General features: G+C 41.5%; 1 protein-coding gene across 1 annotated transcript in view; it reads left to right on the top strand.

Moving 5' to 3' along the window:
* ATP8B1 (ATPase phospholipid transporting 8B1) overlaps positions 1-21,620 on the top strand; it is a gene marked incomplete at both ends in the record, with an annotated part of 61,531 nt that overhangs the window by 18,548 nt on the left and 21,363 nt on the right. The window contains 13 exons of the mRNA XM_079718192.1: positions 1,095-1,192; positions 2,942-3,055; positions 4,642-4,740; positions 4,854-4,915; positions 7,818-7,890; positions 8,005-8,075; positions 9,679-9,761; positions 9,882-10,040; positions 10,210-10,298; positions 12,339-12,529; positions 15,138-15,346; positions 17,049-17,092; positions 17,724-17,880. Of these exons, the coding sequence (XP_079574318.1) occupies positions 1,095-1,192; positions 2,942-3,055; positions 4,642-4,740; positions 4,854-4,915; positions 7,818-7,890; positions 8,005-8,075; positions 9,679-9,761; positions 9,882-10,040; positions 10,210-10,298; positions 12,339-12,529; positions 15,138-15,346; positions 17,049-17,092; positions 17,724-17,880 (1,449 nt within the window). The remainder of the gene's footprint in view (positions 1-1,094; positions 1,193-2,941; positions 3,056-4,641; positions 4,741-4,853; positions 4,916-7,817; positions 7,891-8,004; positions 8,076-9,678; positions 9,762-9,881; positions 10,041-10,209; positions 10,299-12,338; positions 12,530-15,137; positions 15,347-17,048; positions 17,093-17,723; positions 17,881-21,620) is intronic.

Raw genomic sequence — 21,620 nt, 5'->3', positions numbered from 1 at the left:
AGCTGTAGCCTGACTGCCAGGCTAGTCACCTCTAGGTTGGAAGGTCCCTTTGGCTGAAATGTCCATTAGGAGCTGGACTCCACCATTGAGATGGAAAGGGATCAGGCTAGAGATAAACTGTATGTCACTGTTTGTGAACTTTACCTTTCCTGTCCATTCAGAAGGTCGGCAAGCATGTCCTCAGAGGGTCCTTCCAGCCTGTCAGAGGTTTTATGGGAACCTATCGCCTGAGAGTTGTTCCCTTTAGCAACAGAGAAGCCGAGGGCTTTCTAAAGTTCCCTGGAATTGAGAACTGGCGATTGAGTGGTAGATGTGACATTAAGTGCATGGAATGAACTTAGAAAGACAGCAGCAGATGCTGGCCATCAGGATAAAGCCGTGCACAACCCCGATCTATGATCAGGACTCAAAAGTGTTGAGTTCGTCGGCGATACCCTTTTTCTTTGATTTATTCATTCACTAAGTATGTAATGGGTTATATATTTTACAAACCAAGTAAATGAGTTTGAAGTAATAATTTAGCTGTCATTTTGTAGAGCTCTGGGATTTTTGTTCGGGCCATGTTTAAATGAGGATTTCTCTTTTAGAATTGAATGTTCTATGAACAGTGGGTCCAGTTACAACATGGTCATTGGTTTGCTCAGGCTGCGCTAACAAAGTACCATAAATTGGGAGGCTTGAACGGCAGATATTTTTTGTCTCACAGTTCTGGAGGCTAGAAGTCTGAGATCAAAGTGTTGTGGTGTTGATTCCTTTTGAGGGCTGTGAGGGAAAGTTCTGTTCCAGGCCTCTTTCTCCTTGGCTTGTAAGTGGCTGTCTTCTCCCTGTGACTTCACACTGTCTTCCCTCTATGGGTATCTCTGTCCCAATTTTCTTTTGTCATAGGACAACAGTCATATTGGATTAGGGTCCACTCTAATGACCCCACTTTAACTTAATTGTATCTGTGGTGACTATTTCCATATAAGGTCATATTCTGAGGTACAGGATGGGGGTTAGGGCTTCAATGTGTGAATCTAGGAAGGACATAATTCAACCCATAGCAACATGTGAATTTTCTATTTGATGGACTTTTTTCTCTTTCTTTTTTAAAGATTGTACATGGCAAGTCAAAGCAAATGATCGAAACTTCTATGAACAACCTCATTTTATGAACACAAAGTTCTTTTGTATTAAGGAGAGCAAATATGAGGTAAGTTGATTTTAACTTCCTAAATTAATTTTAGTAAAAGCCAGTTTTTCCCAATAGCCATCATGCTTACTGGCTTTGTGTGACACCTGCCTTCCAGGTAACCCCTGGCCTGGGGCTACTGACAATCATCATTAGTTCTCTAGAATGTCATTTTTTAAAATTGAAGTATAGTTGATTTACGATGTTGTGTTAATTTCTGCTGAACAGCGAAGTGATTCAGTTATATATATACACATATATATACATATATATATATATACACACATATATATACATATATATATATACATATATATATATACATATATATATATATATATATGTATATATATATATACACAAATTCTTTTAAAAGTTCTTTTCCATTGTGGTTTATCACAGGATATTGACTATAGTTCCCTGTGCTGTACAGTAGGACCTTGTTGTTTATCCATCCTATATATAATAGCTTGAATCTGCTAACCCCAAACTCTCACTTCGTTCCCCTTGGCAACCACAAGTCTGTTCTCTGGGTCTGTGAGTCTGTTTCTGTTTCATAGACAGGTTCATTTGTGTCATATTTTAGATTCCTAGAATGTCATTTTTATTCATCATGCTAAGATTAACTACCTTAAGGGTGTATGGGGGTGGCTTAAAACAAAACAAAATTGTGTAGATTGAAATTTCCCCTCTGTATGTACAAAGCTCTTTTAAAAATATTTTATAAAAGAATCTACAGTAATATCTCAGAAGACTTGTTTTTGACAGTAATAAGAATTCGAATGGAATCTTAGTAACTTATTTCCCCCTCCTCTGCCTGTGATGGATTTAGAGACTTCGAAGATATTTTCACCTCAAAATTATCATTGAAATGTAAAGAACCCCCATTATGTCTGGGCTGAAATGTTTGTCTGTTAGATCCCTAGGACTGCTCTAACGAAGTATTACCACTTGGATGGTTTAAGTCAACAGAAATTTATTCTCTTACAATTCAAGGGGCCAGAAGTCTAAAATCAAGGTGTCAGCAAGGTTGGTTCCTTCTGGAGCATCTGAGGGAGAATCTGTTCCAAACTTCTCCTGTGGCTTCTGGCTGACAATCCGTGGTGTTCCTTGGCTTGTAGACGCATCACTCCAATCTCTGCCTCTGTCTTCACACGGCCTCCCTTTGTGTTTCTGTGTCTTTGCCCAATTTTTCTCTACTAAGGCCAGCAGTCATTGGATTAGGGCCACCTTAATCCAGCATGACTTCACTGTAACTTGATTACATCTGCAAACACTATATTTCCAACTAAGATGACCATCACAGGTATCGGGGTCAGGACTTGAGCATATCTTTTGGGGCACACAACTCAGCCACACCTGTTTCTTTTTCTTACACAGCCTCCATCCCTCTTAAGTAAAAGAATGTTCCTTTTCCCCCCATGTTGATGTCTCCCATTTTCTTCCCATCTTTGCCCCATTTTCAAGGAGGCTCTAAGGGGTCAAGGGACCCAACAGCAGGATCCATTTGGTCACAGCCAGATTTGCCACAGAGACCTTTGAGGTGAAATGTCTGCATCTTGTTACTGTCTCTGACATAAGCCTCCAAGGGGTCATTTTGAGGCCCAGTTAGAAGTAAAAGCTTAAAGGAAATCTCAGTACCTTTCTGACAAATTACGTCCTTGGTCCCTGTAGGCCACAGGGCTTAGTGATTTTTGCAGGTGTATATACATTGTGACACTGTGATAAGTGTGTGGCGTTGTTTGATGACTTTCTCATTTTTTCCAACAGAATAATGCAATTAAAACATACAAGTATAATGCATTTACCTTTCTACCAATGAATTTGTTTGAGCAGTTTAAGAGAGCAGCCAATTTCTATTTCCTGGTCCTTCTTATCTTACAGGTAATACCCTTTGATATCTTAAATCTGTTTTGAATTATGGTGACTTAATAACATTCAGGTTGTTATTGTTTAAGTTGCATATGAAATGTGAATAATCTTGAAAGTTTTCTATATGGACATCTGCATTCTGCACGTAAGGAAAAGTGCCTTATAGACAACGAGCTCAACAGTGTTAAATGAACAGGGAATGGGAGCAAATGGAAATGTTATTTTAATTCTGTATTTTAAAAAATTCAATTTCCTACTGATGTCAATGGTAAAACTGGTTTCCCTGAAGTGAGTAAAGTTAAAATCTTCACTTTGTAAAATAATCGTACCTTAAAATTAAATCCATTTTTTCATGGTTGGCCTTTATTTTTTTATTTAGATGCCAAAATATTGATTTTTATTAGCATTTTGGTCATAATTCTCAAATTATTTTTGTGAACTGGTTTTACACTACTGGAAAGGCCTAACTTTTTCCTGAGGTTTTTTTTTTTGTTGTTGTTGTTTTTATCTTAATCGTGGCAAGGAATTCAATTATCTGGAGAGCAAAGTGCTACCTTCCCTTTACTTCCTTCTAGAGGGAAAAAGGGACTTCCACATATTGACAATAATGTGGGAAATGAGCTTTCTCTCTTCTAACCATCCCCTAATTATCTTTTCTGAAGGTACAGTGATCCAAATTAGGGAACTAGTAATAGCCTTAGACGGCCTTTTCCTTGCACTATTACTTCACTTAATTCTTGTGCTCGTTAAGTACTATCATAACCTTCAATTTGCAGAGAAGAACTGAAGCCTGGTGAGGTAGAGGAACTTGCTTCAAGTCCTATCACCCTACGTGGCGAGGCTGGGTAGGACTTGGATCCAGGAGTTTGACTCCAAAGCTTGTCATTTTAACCACTACATGATATGGCCTGATGATCAATAGGATGGTTGCAAGAGATCTTTACTTGCTTCCCAATCTTTTACTCCAACTTGATGGCCATCCTGATGGATGTGAGGCTTCCTTCAAGGCCACCCTCTTTCTTGGCTAGACCGATAGCAAGGACCAAGAAGGAAGCACTTTCTTCTAATGGTCCCATAGATGCCCCACCCAATCCAGAGCCAGCCACTAACTACTGCCATTTTTGCTTCCATCATGGGACCCTCAGAGACCACTGCTGGACAACCAGTAGCGTAGAACCTGCTGTATGCATTCCCTAAAGTTAAAGGACTACTTCTCCCTGGGACCCTACAGTGCCTGCCCGTTGTTAATTATGACTTTCACAAAAGGTTTGGAGCAGTTCTTTCTTAGGTATCATGTTACAAAGCTTCCTTGGTGTCCAGTGAAAGCCATAATGAGACCAGGAGCCACTGTCCTCTGGGCTGTGTCCCAGGAGACCAGAAGTGAGTGAGTGAGTGAGTGAGACAGAGAGGGACAGAGAGAGGCACGAGAAAGGTTAGCTGGATGCTTCAGCACCTTTTCATGCCTGCTTGGCAGGATGCAGACCTGGATGATAATGGAGATTAGCCTTAGAATCAACAAGCTTAGAGTTAGCAGTTACCTGTAGGTTAGCTGTACCTTCCCGGGCACACACGTACGCCTTCTCTTTTATCGCTTTCAGGCCATCCCTCAAATCTCGACCCTGGCGTGGTATACCACCCTGGTGCCCTTGCTTGTGGTTCTGGGCATTACGGCCATCAAAGACCTCGTGGACGATGTGGTAAGGATTTTTTGTGCAGCTTCCTCCTCACTGCTGCAAGCATATTTTCAAGTGGCATTAATACTTGACATTTTGAGATGATTAAAATAACCTTTCCCGTCTGTCCTCTCAAGGCTCGCCATAAAATGGACAAGGAAATCAACAACAGGACGTGTGAAGTCATTAAGGATGGCAGGTACCACGCTTTTCTGAATGTGTGACTTTCTTCCAAGGATGTAATGTACAAATACATCTAGAAACATCCTTAGAGATAACTATTTGAACTTGAAAGTCTATCAGTGCATGAACCTTTTCCTGATAAAGGCCTCTCTTCACTTCCTAAGACAAAGCTGTACCCAAGTTGGGGTCCAGGCGGTTGCCCGATGGGGCTCTGTGTCCTCGGCACTCCTGTGTTTACACAACCCGTCATCCTGGAGTGCGCCGCTCCATCTCTGCTCTTCCCAAACTTATGCTGCCCAGGGCTTTGCCCAGATGTCCTGACACCCTTCCTGACTCCTCAGCTACAGTGATTTCTTCCTTCACTGTGTTTTTTTTTTAAATAAATTTATTTATTTAGATATTTATTTATTTCATTGCTGTGCGCGGGCTTTCTCTAGTTGAGGTGAGCGGGGGCTACTCTTCGTTGCAGTGTGCGGGCTTCTCATTACGTTGGTTTGTCTTTGTTGTGGAGCACGGGCTCTAGGTGCGCGGGCTTCAGTAGTTGTGGCACTTGGGCTCCATAGTTGTGGCTCGCAGGCTCTAGAGCGCAGGCTCAGTAGTTGTGGCACATGGGCTTAGTTGCTCCGCATCATGTGGGATCTTCCCGGACCAGGGCTCGAACCTGTGTCCCCTGCGTTGGCAGGCTGATTCTTAACCACTGTGCCACCAGGGAAGTCCTTCACTGTGTTTTCAGAGCGTTTTGTTTTCATCTTTCTTATTATGATCTGAATTTCGTTAGAATTATTTGTGTGGAAGTCTCATCTCTCTGGAGCTCTAAGTTTCTTGGGGAGACTGTACCTGGTGGTATTTGTTTTTGTGTCCGCCTGAGCATCCAGCGCACAGAACGAGCTCATCAATGTTTGTTAAAGTAACTTAGTCAATGGTGACCAATGTGCCAACTCAGGGGCTAGTGGTGAGTCATTTTTTGAGCAAGAGCTTCGAGGCAGAACTACAAATTCAAGTGCTAAAAATAGTGACTAAGGCCCAATTCAAAGACGTTTCGTGTGTCAACACTGAGGAAAATAACCCGAGTTATAGCCACACTTCAATGGTGTCTACTTTGAATATAGACTATTGCAATCTATAAATATGCTTAGATGCTTTTTTTCCCTTCCAAATAAATAGATTCTGTTCCAAAGGTTACCTTTCAAGTCACTTAGAATCACTGTCATGGATGGTGGTGATATTCATAGCTAGCCCACAGAGCCCTGTTTAGCCCACAGCCTGGCTGACTACACTGGTAAAGAGTAGCTCTGAGTAGCCTTGAGTTGGGGTTAGGAGTGCGTATAGGGCATGACTGTGGCCCCTACAGCCCATGTATGGGGACTTGGGCATCCGTGGGGCAAAGTGACAGGGGTCTCCCAAGGGGAAACTGGACATCACAGTGGAAGAGTCAAACGGAATTGCTTCTAATACCCCTGAAGAGCCGTGGCAAGAAGGTGCTTAACTTATCCATTTATAATTGAGACCCACACGCACATTGCTAATTGATCATTTCAGAAATATTAAAATGTAAACTAACTACCATTCCTCTTAGTGAAAGATAAGCCAGGTTAAGAAAAATCTTGAGATTAAAAATTGTGTATTAAATTCTTGTAAAATTGGGGAAACTGGGGTATAAGCGTATATTTTAAATGTATTTTAAATCTCCAGGTCTCTTTTATCCATAAATTAATGGGAGGACCAACATAGTAATTGGATTTCTGCCTCCAAAAAAATTAAAGTTATTAGTTGCGGTAGGTTCATAATATCTGTTAGGGATATCTTTTCTATAATGAAAACCTTTAAAACAGACAACAGGTAGACCTTACTTTATTGCATTTTGCCTTATTGTGCTTCACAAATACTGCATTTTTTAACAAATTGAAGGTTTGTGGCAAGCCTGCATCAAGCAAGGTGCCATATTTCCAACAGCATTTGCTCATTTCATGTCTCTGTCACATTTTGCTAATTCTTGAAATATTTCAAACTTAATCATTATTATTTTTTTGTTATGGTGGTGTGTAATCAGTGATCTTTGATGTTGCGTTTTCAAAAAGATTGCAACTCACTGAAGGCTCAGATAGTGTTTTTTAGCAATAGAGTATTTTTAAAGTATGTATGTACTTTTTTTTTTTTAGATATAATGCTATTGCACACTTAATAGACTACAGTGTAAACATAACATTTATATGCACTGGAAACCAAAAATTTCATATGACTCGCTTTATTGCAATATTTGCTTTGTTGTGGTGGTCTGGAACTGAACCTGCAGTATCTCCGAGGTCTGCCTATACTATATTTTAAAACTTTTAAAAAATGTTGACTTGGTAAACATTTAAATGGGTGTTTCCAGTAGAATTTAATACTGAAGGAAGCAATCTTTTTATTTTATCAATATCCTTAGGAGATTCATTAGGAAGGTGGTACACACTCATCAAAAAGATAACTTTAAACAGTAGAGAGGAGGCCAGCACTAAAGCTCCATGATGAGTCCAGGTGGCCCATGTGGGAGCCATAGTGCATCCCTGTCCTGGGACCAGCAGGTGATGGATAACTGAGAGGAAAGGAAGGAGAAGGGCTGGGAGCACAGGACATGAGCAAAAACAGAGGGGCGGCATGTGTCTCCTTCCCACACATTTAAGGAGCCCCCATTGACCCTCAGTTACACAACATAGAATGGAAAGGACACATCAAAGTCAGCACTGCCATTGTGACTTCCTTCAGCGGAGAAGATGATCCTGTGACCCCTTAATCATCAGATGGCTGAACTTTTGGCACAGCTTTTCCCTGTGATGTATATGTTTTCCCAGAATCTTTGGCTTCCAGACAGAATAATTCCAAATCCCTTGTCAGTAACTTTAAAAAGCCACTAAACTATCTTTTTTTTCAATATTTAGGTTCAAAATTGCCAAGTGGAAAGAGATTCAAGTCGGAGATGTCATTCGTCTGAAAAAAAATGATTTCATCCCGGTAAGTGGACAAGCTCTGCTGTCTCATTCCTTGTCCTCACATCTGACCTGGTGCTCAGTTTTGCCTCGGGGGTCGGGGTCTCTCTGTGTTATTGGTGTGTTTTGTTTCAAACAGGCTGACATCCTGCTGCTGTCCAGCTCTGAACCTAACAGCCTCTGCTACGTGGAAACGGCTGAACTGGATGGGTAAGTGGGTCTTAAGTGGGCCTGTTGGAAAGCTAACCTTTGGAAGGCTAACCTTTGTTACATGGAAAGCTGTGCACTTGGATGAGAAGCCCTGAGGTCTGGCCTTACCTCTACCCCCTGCTGGCTGTCCAGCAACCTCTGTAGGAGACCAGTCTCTCTTTGTCTTTGCCTTGTTAGTACCTAGAAGGACCAACAGTAAGACAACAGCGGTCTGACTCCCTAGTATACCAACTTCTCTTTGCCTATTCCATTGCCATATTTGAAAGCCCATTTTCAGGGAAAGTAGGTTTGGTGACACAATGTATGCCTGAGCCCTTTGTAAGCTGCCGATCAGTGTTCAGACACAGATGAATGACTATTAGTATCTGTTTGGAAAAAAAAGAATAGATTTTTAAAGTCTTTCCCCCTTTGTTGGTTTTGGTTATTATGCTACCACTTGAAAAGATAAACTTCCATTTTTGACCAGTTTGCAGTATATTTATGGAGTGCCGACTAGGTTGCATTAGTTTTACGTGGTAGCTCATTTAGTCTTTTCAACAACCCTATGAGGCAATATTATTATTACCTCGAAGTTACCCATGAGGAAACGGAGGCACTGGAGGGGAGGTCGCCTGCCCCAGGTCACACAGTGGGTGGCAGAGTTGGAGTGCTGCTCCCCTGTGCTCGCTCCCAAGGCCAGTGCCTGTGTTTCCCATTCCGGCATAAACCCCTTTTCCCACACCCTAGATGTGCGTAAGCTTCTTTATGGAGAGCTGAGATCATCTGAGTAAAAACGAGGGCCTTCTTTGCTCTGTAAGTCAGTCTGTTGATTGTTCAACCTTAACTGTAAAACAGTTCTTATTCCCGTGAGTGAGAGATTCTAAAGTTTTACAAAGATATAAAGTGCTAGCATGCTCTGTCAGAGCAAACAGAATGGAAAGTTGAGAACCACTGGTCCACTTCTTAGCGCATGGAAATCCCCAGTCAATATTTGTGGAACTTGAAAAAAGTCATTCATCGTAGTAAGACAGGCTTGCTTTCCAGAGCATGTGTGCCCAGCCTGGCCCTGCGTGTCCTCTTGCGTGTGCCTAGCCTTCCACTGCGGTGGGGACATGCCAAGTATTGGGGGTAAGGTGACCATGTCCTTTTTTAGATAGAATTAATCTTTAAAAGACATAGGATCCAGTTATTCACTCTAGAAAATATTAAGTTGATCGAGTCTTGATCCTTTCAAGCACAAATATGTTTTGTAGAATTATCTTAGTGTGATTAAATATTAGAAGCTAAGTTTTTAAACAGCAGTTTGATTGTTCAGGTTGGTGGTAAGAATTTAGTAAGAAGAGGGAAAGGAAGCTTCTGGGTACCTCTGTCCTACCCAGATTGCCTCACTGTAACAAACAGCAAAGGGGGCCAACATTTCCCGGGTCAGGGATTTTTGTCTAGTTCAGGGGATAACTTCATCCAAACCTGAGGTTCCAAAGTGAACAGAGAGCTTGAAAATAGAAAAAACTAATTATTTACCTTTTACTTCCAGGTATGCCTAATGTTACTTTGTACAATTTTCTTTAACTTCCTTTTCGAACTCTGAAATTTGTTCATTTAATTTTTTTATCTCTTCCTTTAGAGAAACCAATTTAAAGTTCAAAATGGCACTTGAAGTCACACACCAATATCTCCAAAAAGAAAATTCATTGGCAACATTTGATGGTTTGTGCAAACATGTCTTACTTTGTTTCAAATTTTCATTGCTTGATTCAGTCCGTATTAATTAAAACCAGAAAATCTTTCATATGTGAGTACTTATGTAGATCATATCTCCTTTAAAAGGTTTTATTGAATGTGAGGAACCGAATAACCGACTAGATAAGTTTACAGGAACACTATTTTGGAGAAATACAAGTTTTCCTTTGGATGCTGATAAAATTTTGTTACGCGGCTGTGTAATCAGGAACACTGATTTCTGCCATGGATTGGTCATTTTTGCAGGTACTTTCTGAGTCTCTTGGGAAATTGATCTGTAGGCTCATTAAAAATTTAAAAGAGGAAATTGATTTTATGTCCTTTCTCCGTTGAAACCAAAGAAAGAGTCATTTTATTGACATGCCAGTGAATTGATTTTCCCAATTGTTGATCATATTGAATTTTCCATTTTTAGGTGCTGACACTAAAATAATGAAGAATAGTGGGAAAACCAGGTTTAAAAGAACTAAAATTGATTACTTGATGAACTACATGGTGTATACGGTATTTATTTTCTGTTTTGGTAGACTGCTGTCTTTTGGTCTAGATTTGTTGACGCAGAGAAGTGTTATCTCTGTAGGCCAAGTAGAAAAGTTCACAAGGTGCACCAAAGTTGGGAGGGGTGGGCGGGAGAGGAGATTCCCTCACCTTTTCTCAGAAATGCTACATTTCTAATTGGAGAATCTCCCTGGGAATGTAAATTTCAGTTGTTGGGTACCCTGAGTTGATGAGTGGAGTGATCAGTTGGGAAACCAGGGAGCCTTAGGTAAGTTAGTGGGACTGGGCTCCTAAAGTCAATGTAGGGTTGATTTTACTGCTGTTAGTTTCCCATAGGGATAGTTCTCTTAAAAGCCAACCATTCCCCCCCCACCCAGCATGTACTGTATGAGTCCAAATATAAGGCAAGTTTAGGTATAAGTTCTCTCAAGGGTCCCCAAGACCACCCCCAGTTTTGATGATTCACTAGGAGGACTTATAGAATTCAGTGTATAGTTGTCCTTATAGTTAGAATTTATTATGGTAATTCTTGCTTATTACAAAGCAAGATCAGCAAAGGGAGAAGGCTCGTGGGGCAAAGTTCAGAGGAAACCAGGTGCAAGCTTCCAAGAGTCCTCTCCCAGTGGGGTCATACACACCAGACACACTTAATCCTCCCCAGTGACAATTTGTGTCAGCCCATGTGAAATGTTGGTTATACCAGAGAAGCTCATTAGAGACTCAGTGCCTGGGTTTTATTGGGGTCTGGTCGTGTAGGCACTTATCTGCCTGGCATGTACCAAAGGTTCAGACTCCCTAAAGGAATGTGGATATTCAGCATAAAACATATTGTTTTACACAAATAGTTAGGTACAATGAGCCATTCTTATCAGAGAATAAGAAATAAGGAATCAGGAAACCCTTCCAAAATCTAAGTTCCCAGAAGCCAGCCAACAGTCAACCTTGCAAACAGGCCTTCTAAGGATAGCAGTCTCAGGACTGCTTTGTTAACTGTTCTGCATGTAGCGTGGCCCTGAATATCAGGCAGTCCTCCAGTTTGCCAGTGAGATTTTTTTTCAGGTATTTAGTTTAGTTTGGTATGTTCACAGGGGAGGTGAATTCCAGGTCCTTCTAGTCCACCATTTTGATCAATCTGATCTAGTTTAATTTGAATACATAAACTTTTAGAGACTTACAATACTTACAGTACTTCAACTGCATATACATATTCAAAATTACATAAAAGTAATATATTAATTTAAGAGACAATTCGTTTTTCCCTGCTCTCACATTTCATGAAAACTTCATTTGAACTTTTCTGATGCATCTTCCATGTCATTGTCTTGGTTATGGCGTGAGCCTTCACGAGAGGCTCATCATTTCTCCTCTGTGCCAAGTTCTTTTGAAATACAGCACTTTCGGAATCTGGACATCATTAAATTTGCCCCTGGAAATTTTATTCTTACCCACAAATAACCAACTAGCACTAGGGCTGTTGACTTCTTTATTCATCCTTTAAGTATATGCTCAATTTCCACAACAGAATACTTACTATATGACTTCTTAAGGATCTTAAACGTTAAGTGATCATTAAACCTTCAGGAATAATTACCCAAATCTGGGTGAAATTTCCTTGCCTTCTTTTTTAAAAAATCATTTCCTTCAAACATTTTCTATACGTATCCCAATTTAGCATTCTTTGAAATTGTTTCATGCTGAGGTAAGGTGTCTTTCCCAAACAGCATGCTATTGTTCAAAGGAAAAGTAATTGAGAGGATGTCCAATAATATGAGAATATTTAAAGACTTGAATGTAAGATACCACCTTCTCTTCTGAAAGATAATTTTGGGAACAAAACCTCACCTTATATGTGGTATGTAGGATAAATCAATCAACCATAGAAATAAATAGATTTTCAAAGCATTCTTATGACACTGTTTCTATTTTAAGTGTGTTGTTTTTACAGACTACTAAATTATCATACATAAGGAAAGTATTGATAAGATAAACTAGCGTGGGGTCGACAGTGCATCTTTCAAATACACTGAACTGTTGAATCTCTTTTAGATCATTGTGGTTCTTATCTTGCTTTCTGCGGGTCTTGCCATCGGCCATGCTTACTGGGAAGCTCAAATTGGCAATTTTTCTTGGTACCTCTATGATGGAGAAGATTCTGCACCCTCCTACCGTGGATTCCTAAATTTCTGGGGTTACATCATTGTTCTGAATACCCTGGTGCCCATCTCTCTCTACGTCAGGTAAGGCTGTCTTCTCTTTGGCCTTTTACTTTAACAGAAGAACACAGTACATCTTCCCAACTGAACACCTTCAACTCTAGCAATTCTTGTTTCAAAGGTCGTAAGGAACAAGTAAGAAAATAGCTTTCGTTTCAGAATTGAGGGAGGAAGGAAATTAATACGGGGAAAGGAAATTAATGTTGGTGTGTCTGCTCTGTGCCAGACACAGCATCTTTTATCTCGACCTCTTGACAGATACGGCTACCAGATTCAGAGATCAAACTCCACTCCTTAGTCACTGGCTTGGCAAGATTCCTTCCTGGTGGGCTCCAAAGCCCAAGCATCAGAAAGAGCTGGGTGAAGATTTAGATTGTCGTGGAATAACGTGGTGGTTTTCCTTTTCAGGAGCCTTCCTAACCTCTTTTCTGTGTCTTCCTTTTTACCACCTGCTACACCTATTGCTTGGAAAACTCACTGGGTTTCCTGAACACTGCCTTCTAATGGGAATACCACTCTCCCTGCCCACCGTCAACTTCTCAAAGTGTTCTGTGTTTCTCATCTCAACCTCAACCGTGATAAGAGTCTGGATCGTATCTCTGACAAATGGTCATCACCTTGTTTTGTGATATTTCTGACTTTTTTTACTTTTTCATTTTTTAATATCAAAGTTCACTATCCCTGGTCAATTCAACTTTAGACCGTTGGGAGAGAAATTGTGCCTTGAAATATACCCAGCATTCAGAGCCTTCTCTTAGTTCCGAGAAGTAACAGCCCAGAGGCATATAGGGCCACATGCACACCTGTAATTAGAAGCATTTATTTTATTTTAATTTTATTACATGTGCATTTGTTTTATTTTTAATTTTATTACAGGTAGTTACTATTGTTCTTTTAACATGAAGTAAAGCCCTGGGGAGCCATGTGTTTGCAGTTATTTAAAAAAAAAAAACTGAGATGAGTTTTACCTTTGTTAGGGGAACTATTATACAGATTATTTTGTCTCTATCTATAAATGTATGTTATGAAATAAACCGTATATGTAGTTTTAGGTTTAAAAAGTCACATCATGTGACTAATATGATTTTCTTTTTCTCTTGGAAGTAAAGGTCCTTTCAAACTATAAATCGGTCAGGTCATTTCAGATAGTATCTCTGCTTTGTTTTTAACCCTACAGTCTATTCATTCAGAATCGATTCACTGAAGCCACACTATACCCACAAGGCCCATGTGATCTGCTGCTCTGCCCTCCACACCCAACCATAACCTCCAGCATCTCTACCCCACTCCCTAGACTCCCTCATCTCTAGCCTCCTTGAAGTCCACAGCTGTACCAGTGCCTGCCACAGGGCCTTTGCACCTGCTCTGACCTCCACCTATAACATGGTTTTCCCCTCCATATCTACATGGTTGCTCTTTCATTTCCTTCAGGTCTCTGCTCAAATATCACTTAATCCCCCTGGCTTTCCCTGACCCTCTCTTCCTTAAACATCACTTCCTCTGCCTGTCGGTCTCCGGTTCCCCTCACCCTGCTTTGATTTTCTGCAGAGAAGTTTCATCACCTGATACACTGTGTGTTTACCTTTTTATTTATTTGTCCGTCTCCATTAGAAGGTAACCTCCTTGAGAGCAGGGTTTTTGTCTCTTTTGTTTACTGATGTGTCCCCTGTACCTAGGATGGTGTCTGGTACATAGTAGGCACTCAGGAAATACATAAGGGAGGAGAGAAGGAGGGAGTTATTTTTCCATCTGTTTAGCTTATTATAGACACATCCTTTGCCCAATGAACAGTTGCTGGATGTGTAAGCACCTTTCTTAAGTAGTTGAGATAGATTTAATCAGTTATAGTTTTTAAATGGAAATGATCCTTTTAGAATATCGTACTTTGGACATTCTGTAACCTTATAAGAATTTAGGACTATATACAAAATGGATAAATGACAAGGACCTATTGTTTAGCACAGGGAACTATATTCAGTATTTTGTAATAACCTATAATGGAAAAGAATCTGAAAAAGAATATGTAAATATAGGTACACATTCCTCAAAAAATGTATATATATCACTGAATCACTTTGCTGTATACCTGGAACTAACACAATATACTTCAATTAAAAAATGGTTAAAAAAAACAATTTAGGAAAAAACCATGCTTTAGGGGTTATTTGCCAAAAGCCCTTTGTCCTACTTGAGAGTACACAGGGGTGTATAACCTAGTGGACCCTCACTCCCTTTGTCCTCCAGTTGAGGGCAAAGGTGAACATGCCTTTCCAGTTGTCTCTGAGTGCGATGGGGATTGAGAGAAAAGAGTAGAAGCTGTCACATTTTGGGGTGCCCCCTGCAGTGTTACCATGTCACTCGTGTGGGTGGCGTGTTCTGAATGTGGGGTGCCGTGGCCAGATGTGCTCAGGAGTGAGCAGGAAATCACACTGAGAGGACACTTTGACCCTGAAGCTGGAGAAAGATGTGTTTGGTCAGGAGAACCCAGAGACTGGGCACATGGGTCACCGAAGGGCTTGTCTCTTTGTATCAATAGATAAGCAGCTCGCTCCTGGTGCAAAGTTAGGACAAGATCCACTGCCTGCCACTCATATCTGAGAGCTCGATCAATAGTAATCTTTTGTCTTCCTAGCGTGGAAGTGATTCGTCTTGGACAGAGTTACTTCATCAACTGGGACCTGCAGATGTACTATCCTGAGAAAGACACACCTGCGAAGGCAAGAACCACCACGCTGAATGAGCAGCTCGGGCAGATCCATTACATCTTCTCTGACAAGACAGGGACGCTCACACAGAACATCATGACCTTTAAAAAATGCTGCATCAACGGGCAAATTTACGGTGAGTGGAAGCTGTTAGTTACTCAGTCCCTGGGCATGTGTGGCCAGAGGCTGCCTTCCCAGAATGGCTCGGGGAGGTCAGGAGTCAGAAATAGGTACACATTCTGCAAAAATTTAACTTGCCATGTGACCCAGCAATTCTGCTCCTGGGTGCACACCCCAAATGAACCAAAAGCAGGGACTCGAGCAATATGTGTACACCCATGTTCGTAGCAGCATTATCCACAATGGTGAAGGTTTAGAAGGAACCTAAGTGTCCATCAGTGGATGAATGGATAAGGAAAATGTGGTATATACACACAATGGGATTTTATTCAGCCTTAAAAATGAAGGAGATTCTGACACTTGCTACGACATGGATGAACCTTGAGGTCTTTCTGCTAAGTGAAATAAGCCAGGCACAAAAGGACACATATTGTATGATTCCACTTATTTGAGGTACTTAGAGGAGTCAAATTCATAGAGACAGAGAGTATAATGGTGGTTGCCAGGGGCTGAGGAGAGAAGGGAATGAGGAGTTAGTGTTTAATAAGTACAGAGTTTCAATTTTACCAGATGAAAGAGCCATGGAGATGGATGGTGTTGATGGCTGCACAGCTGTGTGATTGGACTTAGTGCTGCTGAACTGTTCACTCAAAAATAGTTGAGATGGGGCTTCCCTGGTGGTGCAGTAGTTGAGAGTCCGCCTGCCGATGCAGAGGACACAGGTTCATGCCCCGGTCCGGGAAGATCCCACATGCCGCGGAGCGGCTAGGCCTGTGAGCCATGGCCGCTGAGCCTGTGCGTCAGGAGCCTGTGCTCCGCAATGGGAGAGGCCACAGCAGTGAGAGGCCTGCATACCAAAAAAAAAAAAAAAAAAGTTGAGATGGTAAATTGTATGTTAACATGTATTTCACTACCATTATATTTTAAAAATTGATTTCCATTTGATATTCTGAAATGTGCTATAGATTTATAAAAATAACAAGGCTAATGCTGTATTCAAATAGGGTGCTCTAGGGGGCTTCCCTGGTGGCGCAGTGGTTGAGAGTCCGCCTGCGGATGCAGGGGACACGGGTTCATGCCCCGGTCTGGGAAGATCCCACATGCAGCGAAGCGGCTGGGCCCGTGAGCCATGGCCGCTGAGCCTGCGCGTCTGGAACCTGTGCTCTGCAACGGGAGAGGCCACAACAGTGAGAGGCCTGCGTACCAAAAAAAAAAAAATAGGGTGCTCTAACTTTTAAATAAAAACGACATAATTATTTTAAAAGCTGTAAGCATAACATCATATGCTTTCCACCTGGAGGAAACTTTGTGCTGTGTATGGTACTTTCCCAGAACATCAGTGAGGAAGGTGGGATGCTGAGGGCTTGAGGAAGGGGTTCTCCTCTGCGTGGGTGGTGGTTCCTTCTGAGCTGGGGGAGGGCGGGGGTAAAGCACTTCATAGGACGTGATTCTGGCCCCAGAGGAGATGGCAGTGTAGAGGGACACAATTTGCCAGTATTTGAACCTCTAGACCAGAAGCCAGCAAACTGTTTCTGTAAAGAGCCAGATAGGAAATATATTAGCCTTTGCTGGCCACCTATGGTCTGTATCAAATATCTTCTTGGTTATGCTTTGTTTGTTTTTTACAACTCTTAAAAAACCATTCTTAACTCGAGGGCTGTCCAGAAACGGGCTTCGAGACCCGTTGACTCAATTTGTCTTGTCCTGTTTGTTCACAGGAGACCATCGGGATTCTTCTCAGAACAATCATAGCAAAATAGAGGTGAGTCCTTTCACTTAGGAAATCTCTTGGGTTGTGTATGAGTTTCCTGGGCTGTAACAAACCACCATAAAATGGGTGGCTTAGAGCAACAATAATGTATTCCCTCACAGCTCTGGAGGCTAAAAGTTTGAAATGAAGGTGTCAGCAGGGCCACGCTTCCTCTGGGGGCTCTAGGGCAGACTCCTTGCTTGCCGTTTCCTAGGTTCTGGTGGTTGCCTGCAATCCTTGACGTTCCTTGGCTTGTGGACTCAACACTCAGAAGTCTGCCTGTGTCGTCACATGGCCTTCTGCCTGTGTGTCTGTGTCCAGATTTCCCTCCTTTTATAAAGATACCAGTCACTGGATTAGGGCCCCCCCATTCCAGTATACCTGAATTTTGATTACATCTACCAAGACCTTATTTCCAAAGAAGGTCCTATTCCCAGGTACCAGGGGTTAGGGCAACATATCAATTCAACTCACAACAGGCTGTGTTAAGACAGTTGTGAGCCTCTTGACACTTCAGAACGCATTAAAATCCTAAGGTGATGCTTGCATGAAGACACGGCTTCAGAGAAAAGTCCCTGTCATTCGTGAAGCCGGAGTTGTTTCTTTTAAATCACACTGACTTTTCCTCCTCTGCTTGTTTCAGCCAGTGGATTTTAGCTGGAATACGTATTCCGACGGGAAGCTTGTATTTTATGACCATTATCTCATTGAGCAAATCCAGTCAGGGAAGGAGCCGGAAGTGCGACAGTTCTTCTTCCTGCTGGCCGTGTGCCACACGGTCATGGTGGACAGGCTCGACGGTGAGTGTGGCTCTCGCATCTCAGACACTGGGGACCAGTTTTTTTAGTTTACGGGGAACGCGTGCTTGGGACTCGAATGCACATATAAAGAGTTGTATGAACTAGAGGTGTTTCAGTTAGGTTTCACTTATGATATTTTATACCCCAGAGAAGTGCATGGCTTACATGGCATACTCCAGGGAGCCTTGCCTTCTAGATCCTGGGTTCTATTTCCCATAGGTAATTCTTTGCCAGAGATACCCTGCAAAAGGCATTTCTGATATAAGGTTTCTTCTTCCTAGAAAATATGATTGGTCTGTTTACCCAGAGGGCCAGCTGACAAAACAGTTAGACCAGGTCGCCTCAGTCCTTTTTTTTTTCTTTTACCCCCTCTGGGGAAAAGAAGTGAATGGATAGCAGTGCAACTGTCTTAAAGTCCTTCTCCCAGGGATCCTGTCACTTATTTCAGAGAACCCAAATACCCTCAAAGTGAATGACTTCTGAAAATTCCCATCTCAACCTGGTGAGATTTAAACTTTAGAATCACAGGATCATATGAATTATGATGGTGTATCACGTAAAGTTTCAAATGATTGCAGTCTGAATCCACATAGCATATTGCAAATTATCACTAAATTAATTCAAAGTACAAATATAACAAGGTGTATAAGTATTTCCTATAATAGTAAATATTACTGTCCAAAGGAAAAATTAAAAAAGAGTTGTGTGCGTGACAAGTTTGTCGAATCTCCACCCAAACGATGACTATCTGTGGGCCCCTTCCACTAGATGGTATACGAGCCAGCAACCCATGAAACAGGCTCCTGGCCTCCGGAAATATACATCTCCTTCACAGTTCTAGCTCCAGATGTATTTATCACTTTGGAATTGAAATCTTTTCAGTAAAAAAAAAATGATTGACTCTTGCGTTATAACAGAAGGATCAAAATCTTCTCACTATCTGATTACTTAATATTTATGATGAGTCAAACCTTATCTGGATGATAAGTGGACTTTAAACTTGGACAGTCTTTACTACAAAATAATTTCAGAGAGAACTTATGTTTTACATTCAGATATGTTTGGGGTTTGAAATAATAGCAGCCAAAAGCCTAGGCCTCCTGAAGCTGCCTTTTTCATTTGAAGGAGCATAATTCATGTGTAGTTGCATGGGAACAAGCAAGTTGACTTGTAGAGTCCTCTGAAGAATTCTATTTTTTTAAATTAACCTTTTTTAAAAAAATTGAAGTATAGTTGATTTACAGTGTTGTGTTAATTTCTGCTGTACAGCACAGTGATTCAGTTATACATGTATGTACATTCTTTTTCGTATTATTTTCCAATATGGTTTATCACAGGATATTAAATACAGTTTCCTATGCTATACAGTAGGACCTTGTTGTTTATCCATTCTATGCAATAGTTTGCATCTGCTAATCCCAAACTCCCACTGCATTCCTCCCCCACCCTCCCTCTCCCTCAGCAACCACAAGTCTGTTCTCTCTGTTTGTGAGTCAGTTTCTGTTTAAGTTCATTTGTGTCGTATTTTAGATTCCACAGATGAGTGATATCATGGTATTTGTCTTTCTCTTTCTGACTTCACTCAGTATGACAATCTCTAGGTCCATCCATGTTGCTGCAAAGGGCATTTCATTCTTTTTTATGGCTGAGTAATATTCCATTGTGTATATATACCACATCTTCTATTCACCTGTCGATGGACATTTAGGTTGTTTCCAAGTCTGCAGCATTCTTAAATGCAGCTTGTGCTACCTTTGTTAGAGCAAATTTGTCCAGTATTAATGAAAGCTAGGGATTTTGTCACCTATGGACACAAGGATACATTATATAGATACACATGTGCATTCTGGAGAGAGCAAAAGGTGCCCTTTTGTCATATGCATTCTCCACTTTAATCAGCCCCAGCATACAAACGAATGTCCTTCTCTGTTTTCTGATGCTGAGGCTTCACATGTAGTGGATGAAATCTCCAGAGGAGAAATAGGCATAAAAACTAAATGTGTAGAAGCTATTGGAGGTAAAAGAAAAATTGATTTTGGCTTTGATACATAAAAGCACCTTGAAAGGGTCCATTGGAAGGGACCTTGGGAGTAACTCCTCCAAATGTTATAGATGAGGAAATTCAGACCCAGAAGCACCAAGACCTACCTGAGCTCAGACAGCATGTTAGGACTCATTTTAGCTGAGTCCTCCCACTCCACCATGCTGGGGTGCCTCTGCTCTTGCACTCTCATTTTCCCTCTTTTACAAGAATAGTAGAGATTGGCTCATCTTTTATTATGCATAACATCAACAGTGAGAGGTAAGAATCTTGTCACGTATGCTCAGCAGACGGTTTGTGTGGCCCAAGTGTTGAGTACATGTAGGGCACATGGAGGCTGAGTGTGGAGAAGCTGCATTGGTTTTCTGTTGCTCTGTAGTGGATCACCACAAGTCAGAGGCTTAAATCACCCATTCATTAGCTCACAGTTCTTTAGGTCAGCAGTCTGGGCACACGGTGTGACTGGGTTCTCTGCTAAGAATCTCCCTAGAATCAAGGTCAGGCCACGTTTTCAACTGGAGATCAGCATCGTCTTGCAAGCTGAGAGCAGGATTCAGTTCTGTGTGGTTGTAGGACTGAGGTCTCCATTTCCTTGCTATCAGCTAGGGCTTCTTTCTGCTCCCAGGGCCTCCCTCCTTCCTTGCCACATGGTTCCCCCTGTCTTCAAAGCCAGCAGTGGAGAATCTCCCTTCCATCAAACCCCTTTCATGCTTCAAATCTCTCTCCCCAGGAAGAGCCCCGTCCCTTTTGAGGACTGACCCAGTTAGGTTGGGAACACCCAGATAATCTCCTTATCTGAAGGTCAACCCCGATCTGGACCTGAATTATATCAATAAAATCCCTTCCCAGAAATACCTCGGTTAGAGTTTGCTTGAGTCACTGGGAGAAAGTGTATGTGTACACGAGGTGGGGAGACACACCTTGCGGCCATCATAACCTCCTGCCTCCTGCAGAGGCCATGGGAGAGAAGCGTTTAAAAGGCTTGGGGGCATTTTCTTTACCTGAAGCCCTTTAAGTTGGGATGCACCATGAGATTATGATTAGAGAGCTAAGTTTTAGGAGTTTGGAGCCGGGACACACGAGATGGGTGAGGAAACTGAGGACCTGGGTTAGCGTGGAGTCTTTGGGAAGGATGAGAAAGTAACAAATTGGGGGCGGGGATAGTCAATCTGAGACGTAACTTGTTTCAAGACTGGTGACTAGAAGATTATCAACCAGAGGAAGCTATGGAATCAGGATAATGAGAGGTGGGGTTTGTTGTTTCAGCATCTTTTTTATTTGCATCAGTTCCGTGATCCACAAATTAGTCTGTAAAAGAAAAGAAAGTCTCTTTGGTTGTGTCTGAGCGTGTGGTAAATAAAGAGTTTTCTGCAGAAGAGGTTTCAGGAGGTTAATTTTTAGTCCAGGTTTCCTCCTGCAAACATAAAGTTGGAGTTTGGACCAGGTCTCTGAAGTTCCTCCTGTCTCTATTAGTCTGCAATTCTGTGATTCCATTACTAGAACAAAATGGAAGGATTTTCTTTTAATGATAAAAATATCAGTGTTCTCTCCAGATATGATTGTCTTACTCATGGGAACTTTACCACCTTTTATCATTTTGTTCCTTTTTTTTCTGTTGGAAGTAAGTTTGCCTTCAGTATGATGCAATATATCCCTGCCAGTGAAACTTGCTGAAGGGAGGGGACTGTGTTCTCACTGC

Source organism: Hyperoodon ampullatus, assembly GCF_949752795.1.
Source record: "Hyperoodon ampullatus genome assembly, chromosome: 13".
Classification (NCBI taxonomy): domain Eukaryota; kingdom Metazoa; phylum Chordata; class Mammalia; order Artiodactyla; family Ziphiidae; genus Hyperoodon; species Hyperoodon ampullatus.
The sequence above is the reverse complement of the archived record's forward strand: the minus strand, read 5'-3'. Positions and strand labels throughout refer to the sequence as shown.